Genomic DNA, 20,097 nt, shown 5'->3' with positions numbered 1-20,097 from the left:
TCATGCCACTTTCAGAGATCACTGGAAGATGTACAAAAGGTGAATGTACAAAATGGTAAATGGATGTATAAATAGATGTACAAAATATTAAATGGAGTCTTAAACCATGTCATGTTAGTTACAATTAAAATTCTGAAATGAAAGATATATGAGAGCCAAAACAAGCCCAAAATATTTGTGTACTATCATATGAATTACCTTGTGGCTCTTTTACAATACAAACCTTATTATTAAAACAATTTGAATAAATTTGTAGTATTTGTTACAAAATCCTTCTTTTGTGAATGTATGGATTTAAGAAAATATTAATTTGATTGAACAGATTACTCAAATCTGTCCACCACAATCCATCCAAGTTTGGTATTCCTGAAGAGAAGCTGAAACCATTTGAGAAGCTTTTACTGAAGCTGGAGGGCCAACTGCTAGACAGCATGATCTTTCAGGTTACTATGGTATTCTTGTTTAGTTGTAAATGTGGGTTCTGAGTGAAGATGGATCTCAGGCAAAAAAAAAAAAAAAAGATTTATTCACAAGAGCTCACAATTGTTAATTGTAGTGATTCTTTGGTTGCATTTGGGATTGCTCAGTCACCTAGCTGAAAATTACAACTGACCTCAGACAGTGTTGTTTGCAGTTCTATATAGCAATTTTGGTACTTTTGCCCAGCCAGTTAAGATGCTGTATTTTAACCCCTGCATTTCATCTAAGTTTCTGCCCAATTCATAGTGTGAAATGTGGTAAATATGTTTAGTTGAAACAGACATGACTATATGTGTGACATCACACGACTTAAATCATCACAAAGTCTTGAGAATTTATTTTTAAATATAAAAATAAATCTTTGTTTAAAAATAATGTAATATAACATTGTGTGTGCTAAGCCCCTGATCTTTATTGTTTTGTTTGATTTTCATTCTTGAATTCCTAACGTATTCTAGAAAGTAGCTGGAGGTGCCTAGGGAACTGTTTAGTGTATGTTGTATGTAAGTATGTGTATATTAATACTTTTCTTTCTGTTCCTAATAGGCTTGTGTGGAACAGAGATTTGATTATCCTGGTGAGGGTGTGTCCGTCTCTAAAAATGGTGCCTTTGCTGAGGAGTTTGCTCACAACATTCGAACTATTTTTGCAAATGTGGAGTCAAAACTTGGTTCGTATGTGATTTATTTAATTAGTTGTGTGAAAACTAATGATTTTTTCATGATTTACAAAATATTATTGTGAAATTAAACAATTTGAATTGGGTGATGTTTTTCAGCTATTTTCTGATTTGTGACATGTAATTCAAAGCTTCTGTGTAACTTGGGGGATTTACAGGGGAACCAGCAGAGATTGACCAGAGGGATAAGTACGCAGGGGTCTGTGGACTCTTTGTCCTGCACTTCCACATCTTCCGAACTGTCGACAAGAGGCTGTACAAATCTCTTCTGGATGTGTGTAAAAAGGTTTGTCTTCATGAATCATTTTGAAGTATTTCTTTCTGTTTTACTATCAAAGTTTTATATATTTGATGACCATTGCAGTAGATTATCCTGTTGTTTTGGTGTGCTTTTTTTTTTTTTTTCCCCTTTTGTTTTTCTTTAGTGTGGAGATTCTACATAACTGAACTAAGTCTTTAGGCCAAGCCTAGCTCTGGTCTTGCAGAGCCAGTTTTCAGCACAGTTTGGTGATTTCCAGCCTGACTCAAGTCACCAAACTGTGCTGGAATGTGGCCTTTCCAAGACCAGATTTGGACAAATGTAACATACTGTAGGTGCATGTGTACATTTTTAAGCATTATTTGTTTTTCAGTATGCTTAAAACTTTCTCATCAAGGTCCCTGCAGTGACACTGACCGCCAACATAATCTGGTTTCCTGATACATTTTTGATTAACAAAGTCCCAGCAGCAGCTAAACTTGTGGATAAAAAAAGTGTCCAGACCATTCGAAGCAGCAGAGATGTATTCTTACAGCAAAAAGCACAGACATTGACAAAGTGAGTTTTATAGTGTTACAAATCACTTTTATGTATGCATGTGTGCAATGAATTGGCACTGCATGTTTTATAGCTTGTATCAGAATCTGTGAAGTCAATCCCAGGAAGCAAAATTGGTGCTGCTCTCACAGGGAGGGGTGGGGGGGGTGATTTAATTCTTTTGTCCCTTGTCAAGTACAGTGATACTATCTAATCATGGAGGTGTGCTAGCTGACACCACACTTTCCTCCAGTTGCATTCAGCTGCTCTGTCTGGCAGCACAGGCATCTTCTAAAAATGTATTTGGCTTCACATGTCTCAGAGAAAACACGTGCTTACCTGCACCCTCCACATTTGTTAGTTGTGGTACAGCAGAGATATCTAACTAGCTAGTCAGTGGGTGGAAATTGGCTTAAAGTTGGGAGAAAATTGTGATACACTATAGCATGCTTCGCGTAGTGTTTTGTCTGCTAGATATGTCTTTCTTAAATCTGTCTCACTTCCTCCAGGGATGTGCAATCTTACTATGTATTTGTCACCTCTTGGATGATGAAGATGGAGGCCATCTTGTCTAAAGAGCAGAGGACTGACAAACTTTCAGATGACCTGAGTAACAGGTGCAATGTCTTTGTGCAGGTAAAGAAGGCCATAATATTTAGAAAGATTGGCACAGCATGTAGTTATCCTTGTTGGACCACTGACTTTATTTTATTTTTAGATCTATGGCTTACCTATGTGCACATACATCCAAATTGCTTCATGTATGCATAAAAATGGAATATATGTTCCCAAAATCTTATTGCTCATCAGGCAAAGGTTTGTCAAGGGCACTAATTTGAATAAATAAAAGTCCAAAAAGGGTTGGCTATTCTGAATTAATGTGATATTTAGAGTGATTGCCTTTCAAAGCACTAATGGGCATTTCCTTTTGGTGTGTTTTTTCTTTGTTTTACCATGTCAGAACAGAGCTTTTAATCACGTGTCTTGTCTGCAGGGAATTTTATATGCCTACAGCATCAGTACCATCATAAAAACCACCATGAACATGCACATGTCCATGCAGCGACCAATGACCAAGACCTCTGTGAAGGCCCTGTGCCGCCTGATGGAGCTGCTCAAAGTAAGCATTTTTCTGTATTTCCCCTGTGTTTTTGTGATTGAGAACAGCTTTCTGGAATTGATTAAGGTCTAAATTCTGCTCAGAATTTCAGGTGGTAATTTCAATTCCTCTTAGGTGCAGAATATAGCCTTTAGTTTGTTCAGAAAGCCAGTCTTTGATGTTTTGCGGGTCTCAACATCTTGAGTCCATAAATGTTTTATACTGTACATGTCAGTAATCCCTGAATTTAGCACAAATGCACATTATAAACAAAGCTTGACTTGTATTCAGTATTGATTTAATGGCTTCATGGTAACGCATTTCATTATTTCTAAGCTCTATACTGCATTAGTATTTGTTGATTTGATGACATTTATGTTTATATTTAATCAAAGGCAATAGAGCACACTTTCCACCGGCGCTCTCTAGTGGTGGCAGACTCTGTCTCTCACATCACTCAGCAGCTGCAATCACAGGCTCTGTCCTCCATTTCTACAGCTAAGGTACAGGCTACACTGCATCCTGATCAATAACATGCTTTCAAGGACAGCAAAGTCTTGAGTATTTTATTTTTTTATACTCAAGCTCTTTGTATTAAAGATGAAAAAAATTAATATAAGGCACACATTTAGGATGCCTGCTGTTTTTAGTAGTTATTTTTCCTCTCTCTCTTTTCCTTCTTCTTCTTCTTCTTCTTCTTCTTCTTCTTCTTCTTCCTCTTTTTCAGCATCATCTTCATCTGTGTGCATGTGTAGGTTACTGTACCTCCTCACTTTGCGTCCAAACGGTTTTCTATTTTGAATGAATTGTCATCTATAACCCTGTTTACAACCCCTGTGCTTGTTCTTTGGGATGTTAAGGTTGTTCTTATCTCCATGGGAACAGAGCAAATTTCTGATCACACACTGTTCAGGACACATTCCTAAAAGTAAAATTGGTATTGTTTTGTACCGTGACAAGGACATATTTGTCTGTCCTGTTTATTCTTTTTTACAACATATTTCACATTGATCAGTATGGTAATGCAGTTGAGGACACAGATTCATTGAATCACTACACTGTAGTAGTCTATAAGACAGAGTTCAGAAGACTCTAATCAAGGGTGATATGTTTATGGCTGTTGAATTTGTTGGTTTTGTTTTATTGCTGGAATCCTTTGATTCCAATCATCTGCTGTATTATTGGTTTACTTAACTGCTGAAAGGGTATAAAAAGTGAAGAATAGACACATAGCCTTTGGCAAACTGTATTCATTCCATTCTGCACCTTTTGTGCATAGCCTTTGCATCCCTCACAGGGATGTTCTCTCTTTTGTTTGTAGTTGTATAGCACTTGTAGTGTTGTTGTTTTTTGTTGTTTCGGTTAAAGAGAGAGGTAAAAGTAAACTTAGCACACCAACTATTGATTTAATAATTGCAGATGTCAATTCCCTGTATAATATCTTACTATGTTGTGCCCATGTATTAGATGAAAGCCCTAACTACCAACAAGGCTGGAATAATTAAACCAAAGCTAATATTGATTCTAATACATTATGGAGTCAGATAACTTTAATTAATTAATTAATCACTCACACACATTACATCTTCACCACTCTTATTTTCTGTAACTGGCACAAGTAAGTGAACTAAGGCAGTTACCAACCAAATCTAGCCAAAAGAACTCTAGAATAGCTGGATAATGACTTCAGTGAGTGTCAAAGTGCAAACAAGTAGCTGAACAATTGGAGGCAACAGAAAAAAAGAAGAAATAAAATCACTGGACCAGTGTAGCTAATAATGAGCACCAATTGGTTAAGAAAAGGATCGGCTGCTAATGACCAGTAAAGTTATAAGATGTGCCATATCCAATGACAGACTTGGCAGCAGAAATGTGACGGAAATGCCACCCACTGCAAACATCAGCTACTACAAAAGACTGAGTTATAAGAAGTTGAAAAGTACAGAACTGAGTCACTGGAGCTGTTTTATATTTATGACCATATGAGAAAGGAACTGCATAAAAGTCAATGGAAGACCATGAAAAGGAACTGGTGGCTCACTTATCATGACTTGTAGTAACTGACTGCCAGCGATTCAGGACCTAATAGTAACTTTTATGCTATTTTAAATATGTTAAATTATTACAATGCTTTTACCTCATTTCTATTTTCATTTTTATTCTCTTGGTATTTACTGCAAATATGAAAAATATAAAAAATATTCACTCCTTTTTCTCAAAACATTTGCAGGGCAATGTATGTCCACCATTTTGTTGTTACTAGTAGCATTTATATTCATTGATTTCTAGTATTCCTATAAAGTCATGGTAACTTCCTTATTTGTGTTTACAATACTAATGTATATATAATACATGGATAGTATTTCATTGTTATTTAAGTAGTTCTGTGTTGTGCTGTAGAAAAGAGTGATCTCCGATAAGAAGTACAGTGAGCAGAGACTGGACGTACTTTCAGCTCTGGTGTTGGCAGAAAATACTCTGAACGGGCCGAGCACCAGAGAGAGAAGGCTGGTGGTGTCTCTAGCACTCAGTGTGGGCACTCAGATGGTAAGGGAGTGTGGTGCTTGGGTGTGGAACACTTTAGCACTATACAGTTTGTTTACACAAGGGCATTTACGATTTCAGTGCAAATGTGTGCCTGTGACATGCTCTAATGTGATTATTTTGGCTTCTTGAAAGATGCAAGGTTCCATGTATTTTGGGAAGGAACTCATAGTTCCTCTCTCCCTTGTGTGTTTATGTACTAGCTATTCAGATTTTGTGCCCTGTGGTTGGTTGTCCAAGAGCATGTGTTTAACAGGGTTCATTTGCCTTTAAGATGAAGGCGAAAAAAATCAGCAAAAGAAAATGTGAATCATGTGTTTTCATCAGCTACTGCTATGCAAATACTCAGTAAAAGGCAAAACAGGATTACATGATGGAGTTCTAGAGAGACTGTAATGCATAGTTGCTACATTATTATTTATTTTAAAAATTCAGTTTGTTACACTTTACTGCAGCACTCTTTGTTTGCATGTTGCATAATTGTGTGTTATTTCATAGAAAACCTTCAAAGATGAGGAGCTTCTGCCTTTACAGCTTGTCCTGAAGAAGCTTGACCTGATTAGTGAATTACGAGAGAGGTGAGCGCTAGGGGCATATCCAGACAACCCCCAGCTTGGTGTACATGGCATTATTATTGTTTTTCTCTAATGCAGGGTTTAGTTTTGTAAACCTGAAAGTCATGTACGTATGTCTCCTCTCCACAGGGTCAAAGTACAGTGTGACTGCAGCTTTCTCTATTGGCACCGTGCAATCTTTCCGATTTACCTGGATGATGTGTATGACAATGCTGTGGATGCAGCAAGGATGCACGTAACTACTGACATTTTCCTGCTCATATTCCTTAGTTGAGCTTAAACTTGAGATTCATTTATGTATGATGTCCTTAGATCTCATTAGATCTCATTAAATGTCCTGCTTCCTGTGGTATTCCTGTGTTGGTTGGTTGTTTTCGACAACTTTCCTGGTTTCCTTCAGTACATGTTCAGTGCTCTGAGAGACAGTGTGCCTTCCATGCTATACGCCAAACACATGGAGTCCTGTGAGCAGTTACTGGATAGCTATGACAAGGAGATCATGGGGGTATTCACTGAGGTGAGAACACTATTAATAAGAAAAAGATGAGTTCTTGATGTAGTTTACAGTTAGGGTGGAAAAAGGTTCCATGTACTGGAGCGCCTAATCTGTGAATGCCGTCTTATTTAGCACTTGCTGGACAAGCTGTGTAAGGAGATAGAGAAAGACCTGCGACTCTCCGTGCACACACACCTCAAGCTGGATGACCGCAACCCTTTCAAAGTGGGTATGAAGGACCTCGCTCACTTCTTCTCCCTCAAGCCTATACGCTTCTTTAACCGGTTCATTGACATCAAAGGTAAGTGGAAAGAGGGGCTGTTTTTAACACATTAATGACTCAGTTTCAAGATGACTACCCATTGAGGTCTGCAGTTATAAATCCCAGAACTCATTGAATTGTGTTGAAAGTATCGCAAATAATGTTCAAAGGCATATTGGATGTTATTGTTTGCATATCACAAGATAAATGAATTTACTTCATTTACAATGATTGGAAGAAAAACATTTTTCATGTTTTCTGTTTATTGTAACAAATGACGCTTATTGTTCATGCAGCCTATGTAACACATTACCTGGACAAAACATTTTACAACTTAACGACTGTGGCTCTTCATGACTGGGCCACATACAGTGAGATGAGGAACCTAGCCACACAGCGCTACGGCCTGGTCATGACTGAGGCCCATCTCCCCAGCCAGACCCTGGAACAGGTGTGTTGGGACATGTTTAGGCCCATTTTATGAAAGCCTTGAAAATAAGTGGGCAGTGTTTCCCATGAATACCATATGTAAATGTACATAGATTTATACTTTATAAAATCACTTTGTATTTTGCTAGGGACTGGATGTATTAGAGATTATGAGGAACATCCATGTTTTTGTTTCAAGATACCTCTACAATTTGAACAACCAGGTTGGTCTAGTGTTTTCAGGTCATGAAACAAGATTATTTATATCTGTCAGTCTTTGTGTGAACACCATATTTACTCAGCTGCTTTTAATTTGTAGATCTTCATTGAGAAGACCAGCAACAACAAGCACTTGAACACCATCAATATTCGGCACATTGCAAACTCTATACGCACTCATGGAACTGGCATCATGAACACTACTGTAAGTAAATTTCTATTTGAGCATGGTCTGTAATGGCAGATCATTGAGAATGCTTTGGTGAGGTCTTCTTGTGCTACATTTAGTGCCCTGAGCAGCTCAATATCATAACATTTCTATGCAGGTAAACTTCACATATCAGTTCCTCCGTAAGAAATTTTACATCTTCAGCCAGTTTATGTATGATGAGCACATCAAGTCAAGGCTCATCAAAGATATCCGCTTCTTCAGGGAAACCAAAGACCAATCAGATCAGAAGGTAGAAAACATAATGCTTTTTTGAAAGATCTAGGGAAGCATTTCTGTATACTCACGTGTGATTTTTGTTTACTGTTCCTTTGGGTGATGAATGTTTATAGTACCCATTTGAGAGGGCAGAAAAGTTCAACCGAGGTATACGGAAACTTGGTATCACTCCAGATGGCCAAAGCTACCTGGACCAGTTCCGACAACTCATCAGCCAGATTGGTAAGCCTGTTTCTTTTTTTTTTTTTTTCTTACATATGGTTGTTATTGCATTTACAAATTACATTGTGGAAAAGATACAGTATTATTTGTATGTTGTTCCTTGTTAATTGCACCCCTCTTCCTCTTCTGTCATAGGTAACGCAATGGGCTATGTGCGAATGATCCGCTCTGGGGGTCTGCACTGCTGCAGCAGTGCCATCAGGTGGGGTCACATTCAGTGCACTAAATGTTCTCAGATTAAAAGATGTCATAAGTTGACGAATATTTCTCCTGCTTTAGGTTTGTGCCAGATCTGGAGGACATTGTAAACTTTGAGGAGTTAGTGAAAGAAGAGGGCCTCTCTAAAGAGACCCAGAGAGCAGCCAGGTAAAGTACCATACCTCTGCGTCTGACTGTTCTACTCTATGCAATGTCTGAATCAGAAACATCTCAGAAAAACATCTGGAGAATGTTTAAAATGTTTAAAATTTTCATCAGGAATTGGGAAAGCACCAGTAAAGTAAACACTTGTTTAATTTCAGCCTCCTGGATTGTGTGCTCAGTGACTTGACCAGTAACTCTGCAGAGGGAACAGAGTATTTCAAGATGCTTGTGGGAGTGTTTGCCCAAGAGTTCCGTAGTGTCAAGAACATGCACTTGAGGAACTTCTACATGATTGTTCCTCCTTTGGTGAGGATCTCTCTCACTGTATCCTATCTGCAGTGCATTTGTTTCTCGATTAAGGCTTTTTTTTTCCTCTGGCCTGACCATTTGTTTTTATCACTTTGCACGATTTCTAAAATTATTTTTCTGTTTCTTTTCTCACTTCTCCCTTTTTATAGACAGTAAATTTTGTGGAGCACTCAATCAACTGCAAGGAGAAGCTGAACAAGAAGAACAAAAATGGAGCAGCCTTTACAGATGATGGTTTTGCCATGGGTAAGACTGAGATATTACTGTCACACCCACTACTTTTACTGCCACTACCCACTACAGAACTTATGACTGTGTTTGTATTCTTCTAATGAGCAACATCTCTCACCATCCCATTTTCTCCTAAGGCGTCGCCTACATCCTCAAGCTTCTGGATCAGTATCAGGAGTTTGACTCCTTGCATTGGTTCCAAGCAGTTCGGGAGAAATATATGAAGGAAATGAATGCAGTGGTAAAAGAACAGAATGTCCAAGCTACCAACCAAGATGAGAAGCTGATGCAGACCATGAACCTTACTCAGAAGCGACTGGATATCTATCTGCAGGTGTGCTGTGAGCCATTAACCTCATAGACACACTAATCTTTGGTTAAACGGAAGCATATTGGTTGAAGGAATTTGGTGTCAGACGATGTGATTGCGTTTGAGTTGAATAATTGCACTGATAACACATGACCTTTTTAATTTGGCAGGAGTTTGAACTGCTTTACTTCTCCCTGAGCAGTGCACGGATCTTCTTCAGGGCTGATAAGACTGCAGCAGAGGAAACCCAGGAGAAAAAGGACAGAGGTTGGTGAATTACTGTTTGTTAGAAATGTAGTACATCACAAACTGTTAAAAGAGGATAAATTATTGAACGCCCAAATTTCAGTCTTCCTTTTAAATATCTCCTTATGGTCAAAGGCAGAATGTGTTTTTTTTATTTTACCTTAACTGATGTTAACTGCTATCAGCAGAATGTTTTCATAAGTCAGGTAATAAAATTTGATTCACCAAATGTGTATTGATTCTCTTTCAGAGGATGGTGGTAAAGCAGACGTTGCTTCCTCTGAGCCAGCTGTCTCCACTGAGCCCAGTGTCAAGTGAGACAAAAGAACAGCTCTTGTTACAGGTCTTGGGAGATATTAAGGACTAGAACAAAAACCCTCCCATACAAACTTATCGTTTGGATGGTAACTCATTCTTGCATTGCTTTGGAGGACATAAAGGCCTCCATTCTCTTACCATGAGTTGGAAAGGTACAAAAATAGAATTTTTGTTACTTATCATCTACTTAATTTCATTGGAACTGACTGTGATTTATGATATGTAGCCTGCTCTTAGAAGTTTAGGTATTCACTACTAGCACTGCTGATGTTCCTGTGCTATATTCACATTTTTTTTCAATCCAAAACCATTGGACAGTTCTGGTATTCAAGTTTGGCAGCTGGTTAGTGTATTATTTCTAAAGTCTTAAGAGATGTTTAGATATGGTAACAGTTTGCCATTTGAAATAGAATGAAGGAGAATGGAATGCAAGTGTATTGTTAATCTTAAATGACTTCCATTTGTTAATCAGATTTTTGTTTTTACCCTCAAATGTACAAACTAGACCTGCTCAACTTGAGTAAGGTTCTACATTGAATAGGAATGGCATGTCAATGTATTTCTAAAATCTGACCAATTTAGATGGTTATTACAGTCTTGTAATTTATATAAAAAAATAATTAACTAGTTTTGACAATGTCATTAATTGACTAATAATTGACTTGATTAGTTTAGCATTTAGTACACCTGGGCAAAACAGTTTTGGCAGGTTTGGGCATCATGTTTGGACCCAGAGAACACCATGTCATCACTGTTACGGGGAGATAACAACATTTAAAGTGGTCATTCTGCACTTGCCCATATCTTCTACTAGGATCCTCTGCATAGTATAACACCACATAAGGTGAAACGAGTGAACTGAGTTAGTAAAACCGTAAATCCATTACAGACATGGTTGAGATGTAGCAAACTAATGTTCTTTACTTGAGATTTATGCTGCCAAGGTGTGCAATATAGACAGGTTTTTTCCCCCTAAATTATAAATCCACATGTATATGTTATGACTGTGACTAAAGGTGAGAAAAATCTAGCAACATCCCATTAAAGAAGCCTTAATATACAGTATGACAGTGATGCACCATGTTGCATGTTTAACAGAAGAAATTATTTCAGAAACATTCCAACTGAATGTCGACTCTACCTGCTCCTGTGCTCTCTTCACTTTTTGTAAAATGAATTGTGTACATTTTAACCATTGTGTTAATGCTATGATGTTAATAAAAAAATTTCTTAATAGATATTGGTGTATGTCTCAAATGTTTATTTAACTCTCATTTACTAATAACATTGGCAACAGGGAAAATTAGTACATCATGTACTTGTCATGTACAGTTCAGGGGACATGAAAGTTAACTGAGCTGCTGATGTTGCCAATTCTGTTCTGCTGTGTTAAACACGTTTTAACGCCAACTCTTACTGGATTCTCAGGAGTACATGTAGCAGTCAAAGCCCCAGACAAAGAGACATACACTGGTTCAGGAAAGCCATTCTGCTTTATTATAAAGAAAAGAATGAAGCTTTGTGATCAGAAAATACAAGACTGGTCTGTTCTTTTTTTTTTTTTTTTTCCAGCGGTGCACCGGTTTTCCTTTTCCTATGAAATGCTTCTATTCAAACAGCTGCAACCGAAATGTTTCCACCCTCTTTGTTAAGGGGTATGGATGTCCTTGGTTCGAGAAAATCCGGCTTTCCTCCTTTTTTTTTTTTTTTTACCTTGGTCTTAAGTAAACAGGGTAACAAACGTGAAGCCCTGTCTGGCAGCTTAACATTATTAACACTATTGTTTTTTATTTTTTATTTTTTTGGTTGTTTATTTCTAACACATAATGCCACCACTGCTCACCTCCTAAAAAATGAGGTTGAGCAAAGAATAGTTACCTTTTTCCAAAATAGACGTTATGTATATATATATATAGATACAGATATCTATATATATATAATATATACACATTCGTACATACATATCTTTATTCATGTGATGTCCAAAAAATTAAAAAAAAAATGTACACGTTTATTACAAAATCGTAACAAAGACTGAAAAGTGTTTTTTTTTCTTTTTCTTCTGGAACAATGTAGCTCAGTAATCTCACAACCCCTTCGATGAGGATGGTCCACAAGCTGTTCCCACAATTGTCATTAAAACAGTCTGATTTGTTATTATTGGAGTTCAGCAGAGAAAACCTGACCTGTTCATAGGATCAAAATGCATGGTTAAGATGGCGGATCAAAGGAATGTTCAGGAGAACAAAAAAGTTAAAAGAACAAGGGAGCGAATCCATGATGTTAACAGGCTGTGTATCCTTCCAGACAAAAACAGGAGAAGAGTATTTTTCCACATAAAAAAGCACAAAACAATTTTTGTGTTCTTTTATTACTAAATAGTGCAACAATGAACATTGCATTTTTCTTCTGCCCTTTTGTATTCACATGTATTGGATTGATTTTTACGTCTGTCCTGTTTACTAGCACTGTACGTTTCGGAAAACGAAACGTAGCCTTTTTTTGTTGTTTTTACTGATGTGTGTTTGTTGTACTGCAAGTCAGTTCTCCTGCCAGCGACCAAATGGGCTTTTGATCTAAGGCGTAAACAAAACACAGACCCGTGCTCAAAATGAAAATAGAGAAAAGCAAGAGGGTATTTAAAAACAGTGAGAGTGTGTTTGAGTGTTGTTTTGGGCAGCACATAATTTTTAAGGCAGGGCCCCCCCTCCCCCCACAAGTTATTAAGGTGGAGACCCCCACCCCTCTCCCACAGTCCTTGTCCAGACAGGTGAGGAATAAAACCAGGTTGTGGTAGGGCATGCCGGCTGGCTGGCCCTGAGGTCTGCTCCTTGAGCTTGGAGACGCTAAGCGCCTCAGAAGGCCTGCTGGGCCGGGTTGTAGTTGAAGGTGGTTGGCACGTGGGGCCGCTCCTCAAGCTTGTCATATTCTAGGTGAAACTCCTTAAAAAGCAAAAAGAAGAACAAGCACTTGATATCCTTGACAATATTACCAGAGTCCTGTCACTGCAAATAAGCTAATACTATGCATTTTGTAGGGCTGTCAAGCAGAAACAGGAGTCAGATACAGTCAATAACTTTACCTTAGCTACCTTTCTCCAGTTAAGACAGTCAAAGAAGTAGTATGTCCCTCTCTCATAGGTGTTGGTCTTCAGGGTAGGCTCCATGCCTGGTGCTCTTGTAATCCACACCCTCTCCTCTTTATGGTACCTCCAGTCTCGGTTAAAGCTGCAGTACGGGTATATAATAAGGCACACAGTAAGGCTAAAACAATGCATATAGTCCATTACTTTTGTGTAATTAAGTTCAAACCCTACAGGCCTGAAAGACTGTGACATGCACAAACTTAGCTGTGTAAGATTTCATAGACATGCTCGGCTAAAAATATGGAGTTGGTGCCTACAGTTCCACAGCAGCTAACAGCTGTAAAAGGTCTCCTCCATTCATGTAGTAGAGGTAGAACAGCAGGTCCTCTCCATAACGTGCCAGTTTTATTGCAGCCAGCTGTAAATACATAAAATTAATAAGTAAATAAATTTGACATATGCTGGTTTTTATAGAAACCTAAAAGACAACAAAAATAATAGTTGAATAAAATGTTTTAGTACCTATACAAACCAAACATTCCTTGAAGAAAGAGATCCTATATCATATACATGGAACTGTTTAATTGAAAGATTCTACCTAAACAAATTCAACCTGAAGTGGTAGAGTTACAAAATGTCACATCACCATCACATACCTTGTCCCTTATATGAATGTTGGTTAAATACTCAGAGGGTACATGGAAGTCTGCAAATAAAATCATACCAATTACTGAAATGCTAAGCATTGCTGATCTAGAACTTTACACCACATTAACAAAACTGACACTAACCAATGTCCTGTGGCCGGCATGGTGCAGAAGCCCAGGGAGATGCGAATTTAGGATACAGGTTTCTGTTGGAAAAGGACCAACGACAAACGTTTATAGCAATGACAACACCAAGATATTGGAGATTTACATTTATTAGAAGCTCTTGCCAGCGGGGAGGGGTCAGAAACAAGTGCTGAGTGCATGCCCTTGGGAAAAAGTCTCATACTCAGGAGAATTGAGGTTCAGCCCCAGTGTAGTCAGGTCACTTCCTAACGCCAGGTGAACCATCCCAGGGTCTGTCTCAGCTGCTCGTATGAATGCCAGGAGCCCAATCATTCCAAACTGGTCTGTAACCATTCCTGAAGGAATGTTTGTCACCTTGCCTGTGGGAAAAGTGTCCATATATCAGGATTAGGTCTGATTCTATAATAGATAATCAAGTCACCTGTCAACATAAATGCCTGTCATGTCACTGTTCAAATGAGCTTTTATATGTTTTCTTTTTGCTAATTCGTTTAGTTATTAGCTCACTGAACACTTTACCGAAATTGTGACAACTATTGGGGCTTGTTTCTAAAAATAATAAAAATAAAGTGTTAGACAATGACACCAGCCACATAAAGTTCTTTAAATTAGACAAGTTAGAATTTGCTCCTGGTAAAAAACAAAACAAAACAGCAAAACACTCATGTCCTGTGATGTAATCATGTCCTAATTTTAAACATCTGTGAATGAATTTAAATCTATTGATGTGTCTGACATTCATAACCATCTAGCTTGCTGGGGCCTAACCTACCTTTTAAAAATACAACCCGTGCCCCCCCCCCGGCACTGCAGAATAAACAGGTTGTGTCTTAGCTTGATTTATAAGGCAATATCCACTGTGGCTGTGTTAAGACCAATCAGCTGTGCATAGCAGAAATATGTATCAAACACAAATGAATCCCATTAAACCCTGATCAAATATGATCAGACACCATGTGGTTAATTTACTAGAAAATAAACAGCCTATGTCCCTTATATAGGATGGTGCAGTGGTACTTCCAAACAATGCTAGTTCACAGGTACTATATAAATAAAATGCTAATATTTTAGACAGATGACACGCAGACAGAGCCTACTATTTTAAAAAGAAAAAAATGCTTTTATTAAAACTTTACTGTATTTTCACAGATTGCTCTGAGTGAACAGAGTTTAATCACCTTGCATGATTCTGCTGATAGTTTCACTGTGTGGCAGTCCTGTTATTGTGCGAGTCACTTTGTGAATGATAGCCTCAAAACAGTGGTTTAGCTAAAAGGTCATTCTGTCTGTCTTAATAAAAGGGCATATTGATTATGAAAATGCTTATTATTTTTTCACATCAGGAATGTTAAGTATGTTGACGGACTGAACGTCAAGAACCATCAAACAGGACTGAAGTTTAATCCACAATAAAGATGTCAGGCATTTCTGAATACTGTGAGATCCCAGACACACAGCAGTTTGGGTTTCAAGGAAAGCTCACCATCGGGCAAGACCTGGATCCCTTTCTTTTGCTGGTTGTTGTTCTGTGCTGATGTCTTATCACCTGGGAACTTGGGGCCATCAGCACTGGAGCTGCTCTTGGCTGAAGAGTTCAAGTTCTTCAAGTAAAGGCAACAAAACAGAATTGATAAATAGTAGCAAAAGGAAGTCACACGGAAAATACCCAAGGAAGAAGGAATTAAAAAATACACTCCAATGTATCTTAAATATCTTAAAATTATATTGGGGAACATTTCATGTGCCTAAAATCAGTCATTTGGTCAGACGGTGCATCTTTTTTTTTTTTTTTAAGTCACCACTAAGTAACACTGACTGATTTGCTTTCGTCCGTGCTCAACGTCGGGTCCTTGTAGTTAGGCCCAGGCAGTGCAGGGAAGTCCTCGTTGTGAATCGAGAAGTCTTGTGACTGTTCAGTCGATGGCTTTGTGACCATCCCAACTGTGATGTCACCAAAAACAGACCCATTTACTTTTGGTCAGGTAACAACATCAGTTAGCCTAATGATAAAAATCCATATTAGAAATGTAATTTTGTTTTATTAATTTACTTGGATGCTGTCATACTTGCTCTTTCTCTGAGGACAACCTAACTCTCCGCTTACTGTTACTGGTTGGTAAAATGATCCCTCACCATAGGGAGCCCTTCCAGCCAGAGGGTTATGTAATGGTGTTGGATTTCCATTTCCTTCCCTCCGACTTCTGTCTGCTAATGCTGGAAAGTCTGAGAGATCCAGTCCAGTTACGTTTTCACTCCCATCTACAACAGATAATGCAAAACAATGCCTTTTATTCATAAATCATTTGAATCAAAAGAAAACCTAGAGTTTTGGAGATGAAAAACAGATACTAATTTTCATTTCTTACAATTAGAATTTGTCACTAAACTGTTTGGATGTAATGAACTTGCACTGGTCTTTTTATTTGTCAGAATATCAAACCTATTTCTATCATTCACTTACCCGTTCCATTAAAGATATTGTTCGATAAAGAGTTCATGCCAAACCCCTGGCTCCGACCCATTCCAAAGCCTGACATACTGATGAATAAAAGACAAGTATCTGTTACTACTGACACAGGCTTCCCAATTAAAACTAACATCAAGGTATTTCAAAAAACCCGCAAGCAAGCAAGATTATTCTATGTGCTAAGGTTGATGTATTTTGCACTATCTGTAGCTAGATCAACCCAGTCCCACACCTTGGCAGTTTGACTCGACAGTGCCATGCAGCCTCACATGCCCTCTCCATTATTAGCAGGAACCTTTTACCTGTTGATGGTGAAGGGCTGGCGAGCTGACTGCTGCTTTGGCATGCAGATGATGCTTGGGGAGCTGCGGTTGGGGCTGCCAAGACCCGAGCTGCCCATACTGTTGGTCCTGCCACTCATACTCATGCCCTGGCCCACTTGCGAGTGATTCATAATGTTCCTGGAGTTCATGGGCAGAATACCCCTGTGAAGAATTAATGCATAGCATTTAATCGATGGCTGGTCAGGACTTTGTCACACAGTGCAGTGCTGTCAGAGCACACACACAGGAGAGTATATCAAATAGCAAATGCCTACCTGTTTGGCGAAGGTGGAGTATGAAGGGACATTGTTGGGACTCCCGTTGTTGGGGTGCTATGGCTGGGTAGCTGAGTACCTTGTGTTAAACTGCGATTCAACTGAGGGTTGTTGTTGCTCATGCCCCTTATTGAGAAGCCTAGTGCACCTAAACGCAACAACAATTTACCTTTTTTAATACGAATCAGGACAGTCCATGGTAATGCACCCTGAGCCTAGTTAGATAAGTGGACTCACTTTGTGGACCATACAAACTTGCACCAAGCTGTGACAATTGACCTGACGATGATGGTGAGGGAGATGCCAGCATCTGACAGAAGGGCGATGCAGAAAATTGTTAATTTTTCTTCTACATTTTGTGCTCTAAATATTGGGGACACTTCAGTCGTTTAATTGTAAACCTAGAAATGAACAACTTATAATCAAATTTTAAAATCATTGCATCACTGGTGGTCTAACACACTTCAGTCTCTAGCTAAATAAGCAGTGAAAAGATTAAGTAAAAGTTGCTCTTACATCTTTCTCTGATCGATGAGGGAACATCGAAGGCTGGCCATAGTACATACTCTCATCCGGGTAGTCACTTTCGACCCCCTCAACAAACTTCTTTCTTGTAGCACTGAACATACCGTTCGTCTCCTGTAAAGACAGTGAAGCAAAAATAAATTAAAAGGAATCTAACAGGAATAGTTTTTCTTCATACACTCAACCATTGTCCTCGTGCTTACACTTGTGGAAATAAAGCATTTAGACTTGTGCTGGGACATGTGATTACTATGATATTGATCTGAAATTAAGAACTGAGCCCATAAAAACCATGTGACTATAAATGCAAAAAAGGCTATGGATAATTATGTAGAAAACAGAAGCAATTATTATACAAAGACAGCTGCAAACTGATAACACACTTGTGTGACACTACTGGCACTAAACAATAAACCAAGGGAAATGCTAAAGGGATACGATTAATTTAAATGTATTTACATAAACAAAGGCTGCTATAACAGCTTGACAGTTGGGACCGACAGAATCAGCAAGGTGCATAATACACAACTGAAAGATGCTCACTAGCTAACTAAATTGCAAACTATACCAAGTGTGGACACGGGCTTGTTAGACTCTTTACTGTAGTTTAATAGCTTGCTATTGTCCGCAGTCTAATTTCATCCGCTGACTCTGTGATTTATAATGTAATAGCTTGCTGCAAACTATTTTTCTAACACCCCAAACCATTAATTTTCGTTTCTTACACTACTAAAGTTTGTAGTTTTTTATTAACCCACATCTCTCAAATTATTTAAGTTGATTTAGCTAGCTAGGTTAGCTAGCTGAAAACACTAAACAGACAGCCAACAATCGTGTGAAAATAAAACAGAGCTAGTGATTATTAGCTATGGATCAAACCAGTTACCCAGCCAGCTAACGCTAAATGTTGTCAGCAGATAAACCCAGAAGCCAGCTAACCTAGCTATGTTAGGTAGCTAAAGTTGCTAACCACAAACCAAAAAGAATGGCTAAACGACGGCTAACTATAAGATATATCTTAATCGATATTGTAACTAGCTAATCTTTCGCTTATACCATAATCGTATTTCAATCAACATGACAACATATTTTTTATTATTTCATGGACATATAAAGCTGCAGACTACACCTAGCATCGGAGCAAACAAAGTGGCTTTCGTGGTAAAATAACCAGTGGAGTTCAGGCCTTTGCATCCGTTCAAAACTTGCCTGGATTTCTCTATTTAGTTAGCTAACTAGCAAGCTGGATGCTAACACAGCTAGCTCAGACAACAACAGAGACGTACGATTGCCTTTAAATACATCGGTACGTTTGTTTAAACCAAACATACATTGAAGGTTACAATCGTTAAAAGCAATTGCTTGCTTTTCATTCATCTTCAAGTTTAACCGTGTCGAATACTGTTTTTGTTCATAAAGATAGAATTCACTAACCGCATTAATTTACCCTCTCCTCGTAGATCCAAGATGGCTGTGTATCCTGCAGCCGAGAATCCTGGGTGAATAGCCTTTACCCTCTGACCCCTCACTGACCTCCAGGCCAAATTCATACTGTTTAATATTATTATGGGTCTGAATTTTTAATATTGATGACACATTATGATATTTTGGCAAATAAAGTTTACTTTCCAACAGTATGCCTTTTCTGGCTAGCTCAAAAGGAGTACTAATTTGTCCATTTTATGCTAAATAGCTTTTTATTATATATTTTCTTTACATACCCAGTACCAGAGTGTGAGCACAGTTTTCTCTAAACTTTTTTTTTTACTTCAGGTGGAGTAAGCAAATTGCTAAAAGTAATCTCAGGTGTAGTAGGCAATATTAAAAACAGCAGTCTGTTGGTGAACACAGGTGTGTAGTTATTATGGCTGCATTGAATAATTTGCATTTTAACAATTTATTGTTGTTTATTTATGTCCACAATTTTCAGAGATGTTCAGTTTAATTTCAACATGCCTAATTCTAATATTCATATACTACTGAAGGCCTTAATTAACTGGATCGGATATGTTAGATTGTTTCTGAAACGGTCTAACCCCTGGCTGCCAACCAACTGACATTGCAGCTGACCCCCACCCTTCACCTTAGAGATGGTGAACCCAGAAAAAGGATCCACATTGCCTTATCAGGCTGAGTACAGCCAAAGTATGTGGGTAGTCTGGCCACCAGCTACTTGCCTGCATAAAAAGCCCCAGGCCTGGATTCAGGGGTGTGTCCTAGAGTCCCTAATCTGGGCAGGTTACTCTTATCTAGAGAGGCAATATGGGGACCTGTTTACTCAGACCTGTTCACCAAGGGTGATGCTACTGGAAGTATTGTACTTCCCCAATTATATAGCCCAGGGTATGGTGCCCTTGGACTGGCAAACTGAAGTGGTGGTCACTAAATTTAAAAAAGGAAACAGAGAGTGTGCTCCAATTACAGGGGAATCATTCTCCTCAGCCTACCAGGAAAGGTCTGTGAGAGTATTAGAGAAGATCATTCACATGATTGTTGATTCTAGAATACAGAAGGAATAATGTGGTTTATTCCTAGATCATGAAACAGTGGACCAGTTAAGTGAGGGTTCATGGGAGTATCATCCCTGTCTACATGTGCTTTG

General features: G+C 38.4%; 2 protein-coding genes across 5 annotated transcripts in view; one reads left to right on the top strand and one right to left on the bottom strand.

Moving 5' to 3' along the window:
* The window catches only part of washc4 (WASH complex subunit 4), a 15,938-nt gene extending 4,674 nt beyond the window's left edge, over window positions 1-11,264 (top strand). For both annotated transcript variants that reach the window (XM_027018387.3, XM_081712077.1), the window contains 25 exons: window positions 1-39; window positions 323-443; window positions 1,027-1,150; window positions 1,318-1,445; window positions 1,816-1,976; window positions 2,465-2,591; window positions 2,950-3,075; window positions 3,450-3,557; window positions 5,455-5,601; window positions 6,097-6,176; window positions 6,303-6,408; window positions 6,574-6,690; window positions 6,802-6,970; window positions 7,228-7,382; window positions 7,510-7,584; window positions 7,680-7,784; window positions 7,906-8,040; window positions 8,141-8,249; window positions 8,385-8,451; window positions 8,529-8,615; window positions 8,771-8,918; window positions 9,071-9,167; window positions 9,290-9,486; window positions 9,633-9,729; window positions 9,959-11,264. The exon at window positions 1-39 is cut by the window's left edge. In XM_027018387.3, the coding sequence (XP_026874188.2) occupies window positions 1-39; window positions 323-443; window positions 1,027-1,150; window positions 1,318-1,445; window positions 1,816-1,976; window positions 2,465-2,591; window positions 2,950-3,075; window positions 3,450-3,557; window positions 5,455-5,601; window positions 6,097-6,176; window positions 6,303-6,408; window positions 6,574-6,690; window positions 6,802-6,970; window positions 7,228-7,382; window positions 7,510-7,584; window positions 7,680-7,784; window positions 7,906-8,040; window positions 8,141-8,249; window positions 8,385-8,451; window positions 8,529-8,615; window positions 8,771-8,918; window positions 9,071-9,167; window positions 9,290-9,486; window positions 9,633-9,729; window positions 9,959-10,026 (2,893 nt within the window). In that variant the 3' untranslated portion in view covers window positions 10,027-11,264. The remainder of the gene's footprint in view (window positions 40-322; window positions 444-1,026; window positions 1,151-1,317; window positions 1,446-1,815; window positions 1,977-2,464; window positions 2,592-2,949; window positions 3,076-3,449; window positions 3,558-5,454; window positions 5,602-6,096; window positions 6,177-6,302; window positions 6,409-6,573; window positions 6,691-6,801; window positions 6,971-7,227; window positions 7,383-7,509; window positions 7,585-7,679; window positions 7,785-7,905; window positions 8,041-8,140; window positions 8,250-8,384; window positions 8,452-8,528; window positions 8,616-8,770; window positions 8,919-9,070; window positions 9,168-9,289; window positions 9,487-9,632; window positions 9,730-9,958) is intronic.
* Window positions 11,265-11,574: 310 nt separating this feature from the next.
* Window positions 11,575-19,007, bottom strand: cnot2 (CCR4-NOT transcription complex, subunit 2). 3 transcript variants are annotated; one of them, XM_027018374.3, is made up of 15 exons: window positions 18,930-19,007; window positions 17,487-17,609; window positions 17,208-17,280; window positions 16,971-17,118; window positions 16,675-16,857; window positions 16,367-16,443; window positions 16,039-16,164; window positions 15,722-15,846; window positions 15,389-15,506; window positions 14,108-14,264; window positions 13,903-13,964; window positions 13,768-13,817; window positions 13,429-13,529; window positions 13,109-13,253; window positions 11,575-12,968 (listed from the first exon to the last, which is right to left on the bottom strand). In XM_027018374.3, the coding sequence occupies exons 2-15, from the start codon at window positions 17,595-17,597 to the stop codon at window positions 12,882-12,884; spliced, it is 1,563 nt and encodes a 520-aa protein (XP_026874175.1). In that variant the 5' UTR covers window positions 17,598-17,609; window positions 18,930-19,007; the 3' UTR covers window positions 11,575-12,881. The 3 variants fall into 3 exon arrangements, with proteins under 3 accessions (XP_026874175.1, XP_026874176.1, XP_081568208.1); XM_027018375.3 differs by having other exon boundaries at window positions 13,118-13,253; XM_081712082.1 differs by lacking the exons at window positions 11,575-12,968; window positions 13,768-13,817 and having other exon boundaries at window positions 13,115-13,253.
* Between the last annotated feature and the right edge of the window lie 1,090 nt (window positions 19,008-20,097).

Source organism: Electrophorus electricus, chromosome 4 (genome assembly GCF_041902795.1).
Source record: "Electrophorus electricus isolate QZ-2024a chromosome 4, ASM4190279v1, whole genome shotgun sequence".
In the NCBI taxonomy this organism is placed as follows: Eukaryota; Metazoa; Chordata; class Actinopteri; order Gymnotiformes; family Gymnotidae; genus Electrophorus; species Electrophorus electricus.
The sequence above is the reverse complement of the archived record's forward strand: the minus strand, read 5'-3'. Positions and strand labels throughout refer to the sequence as shown.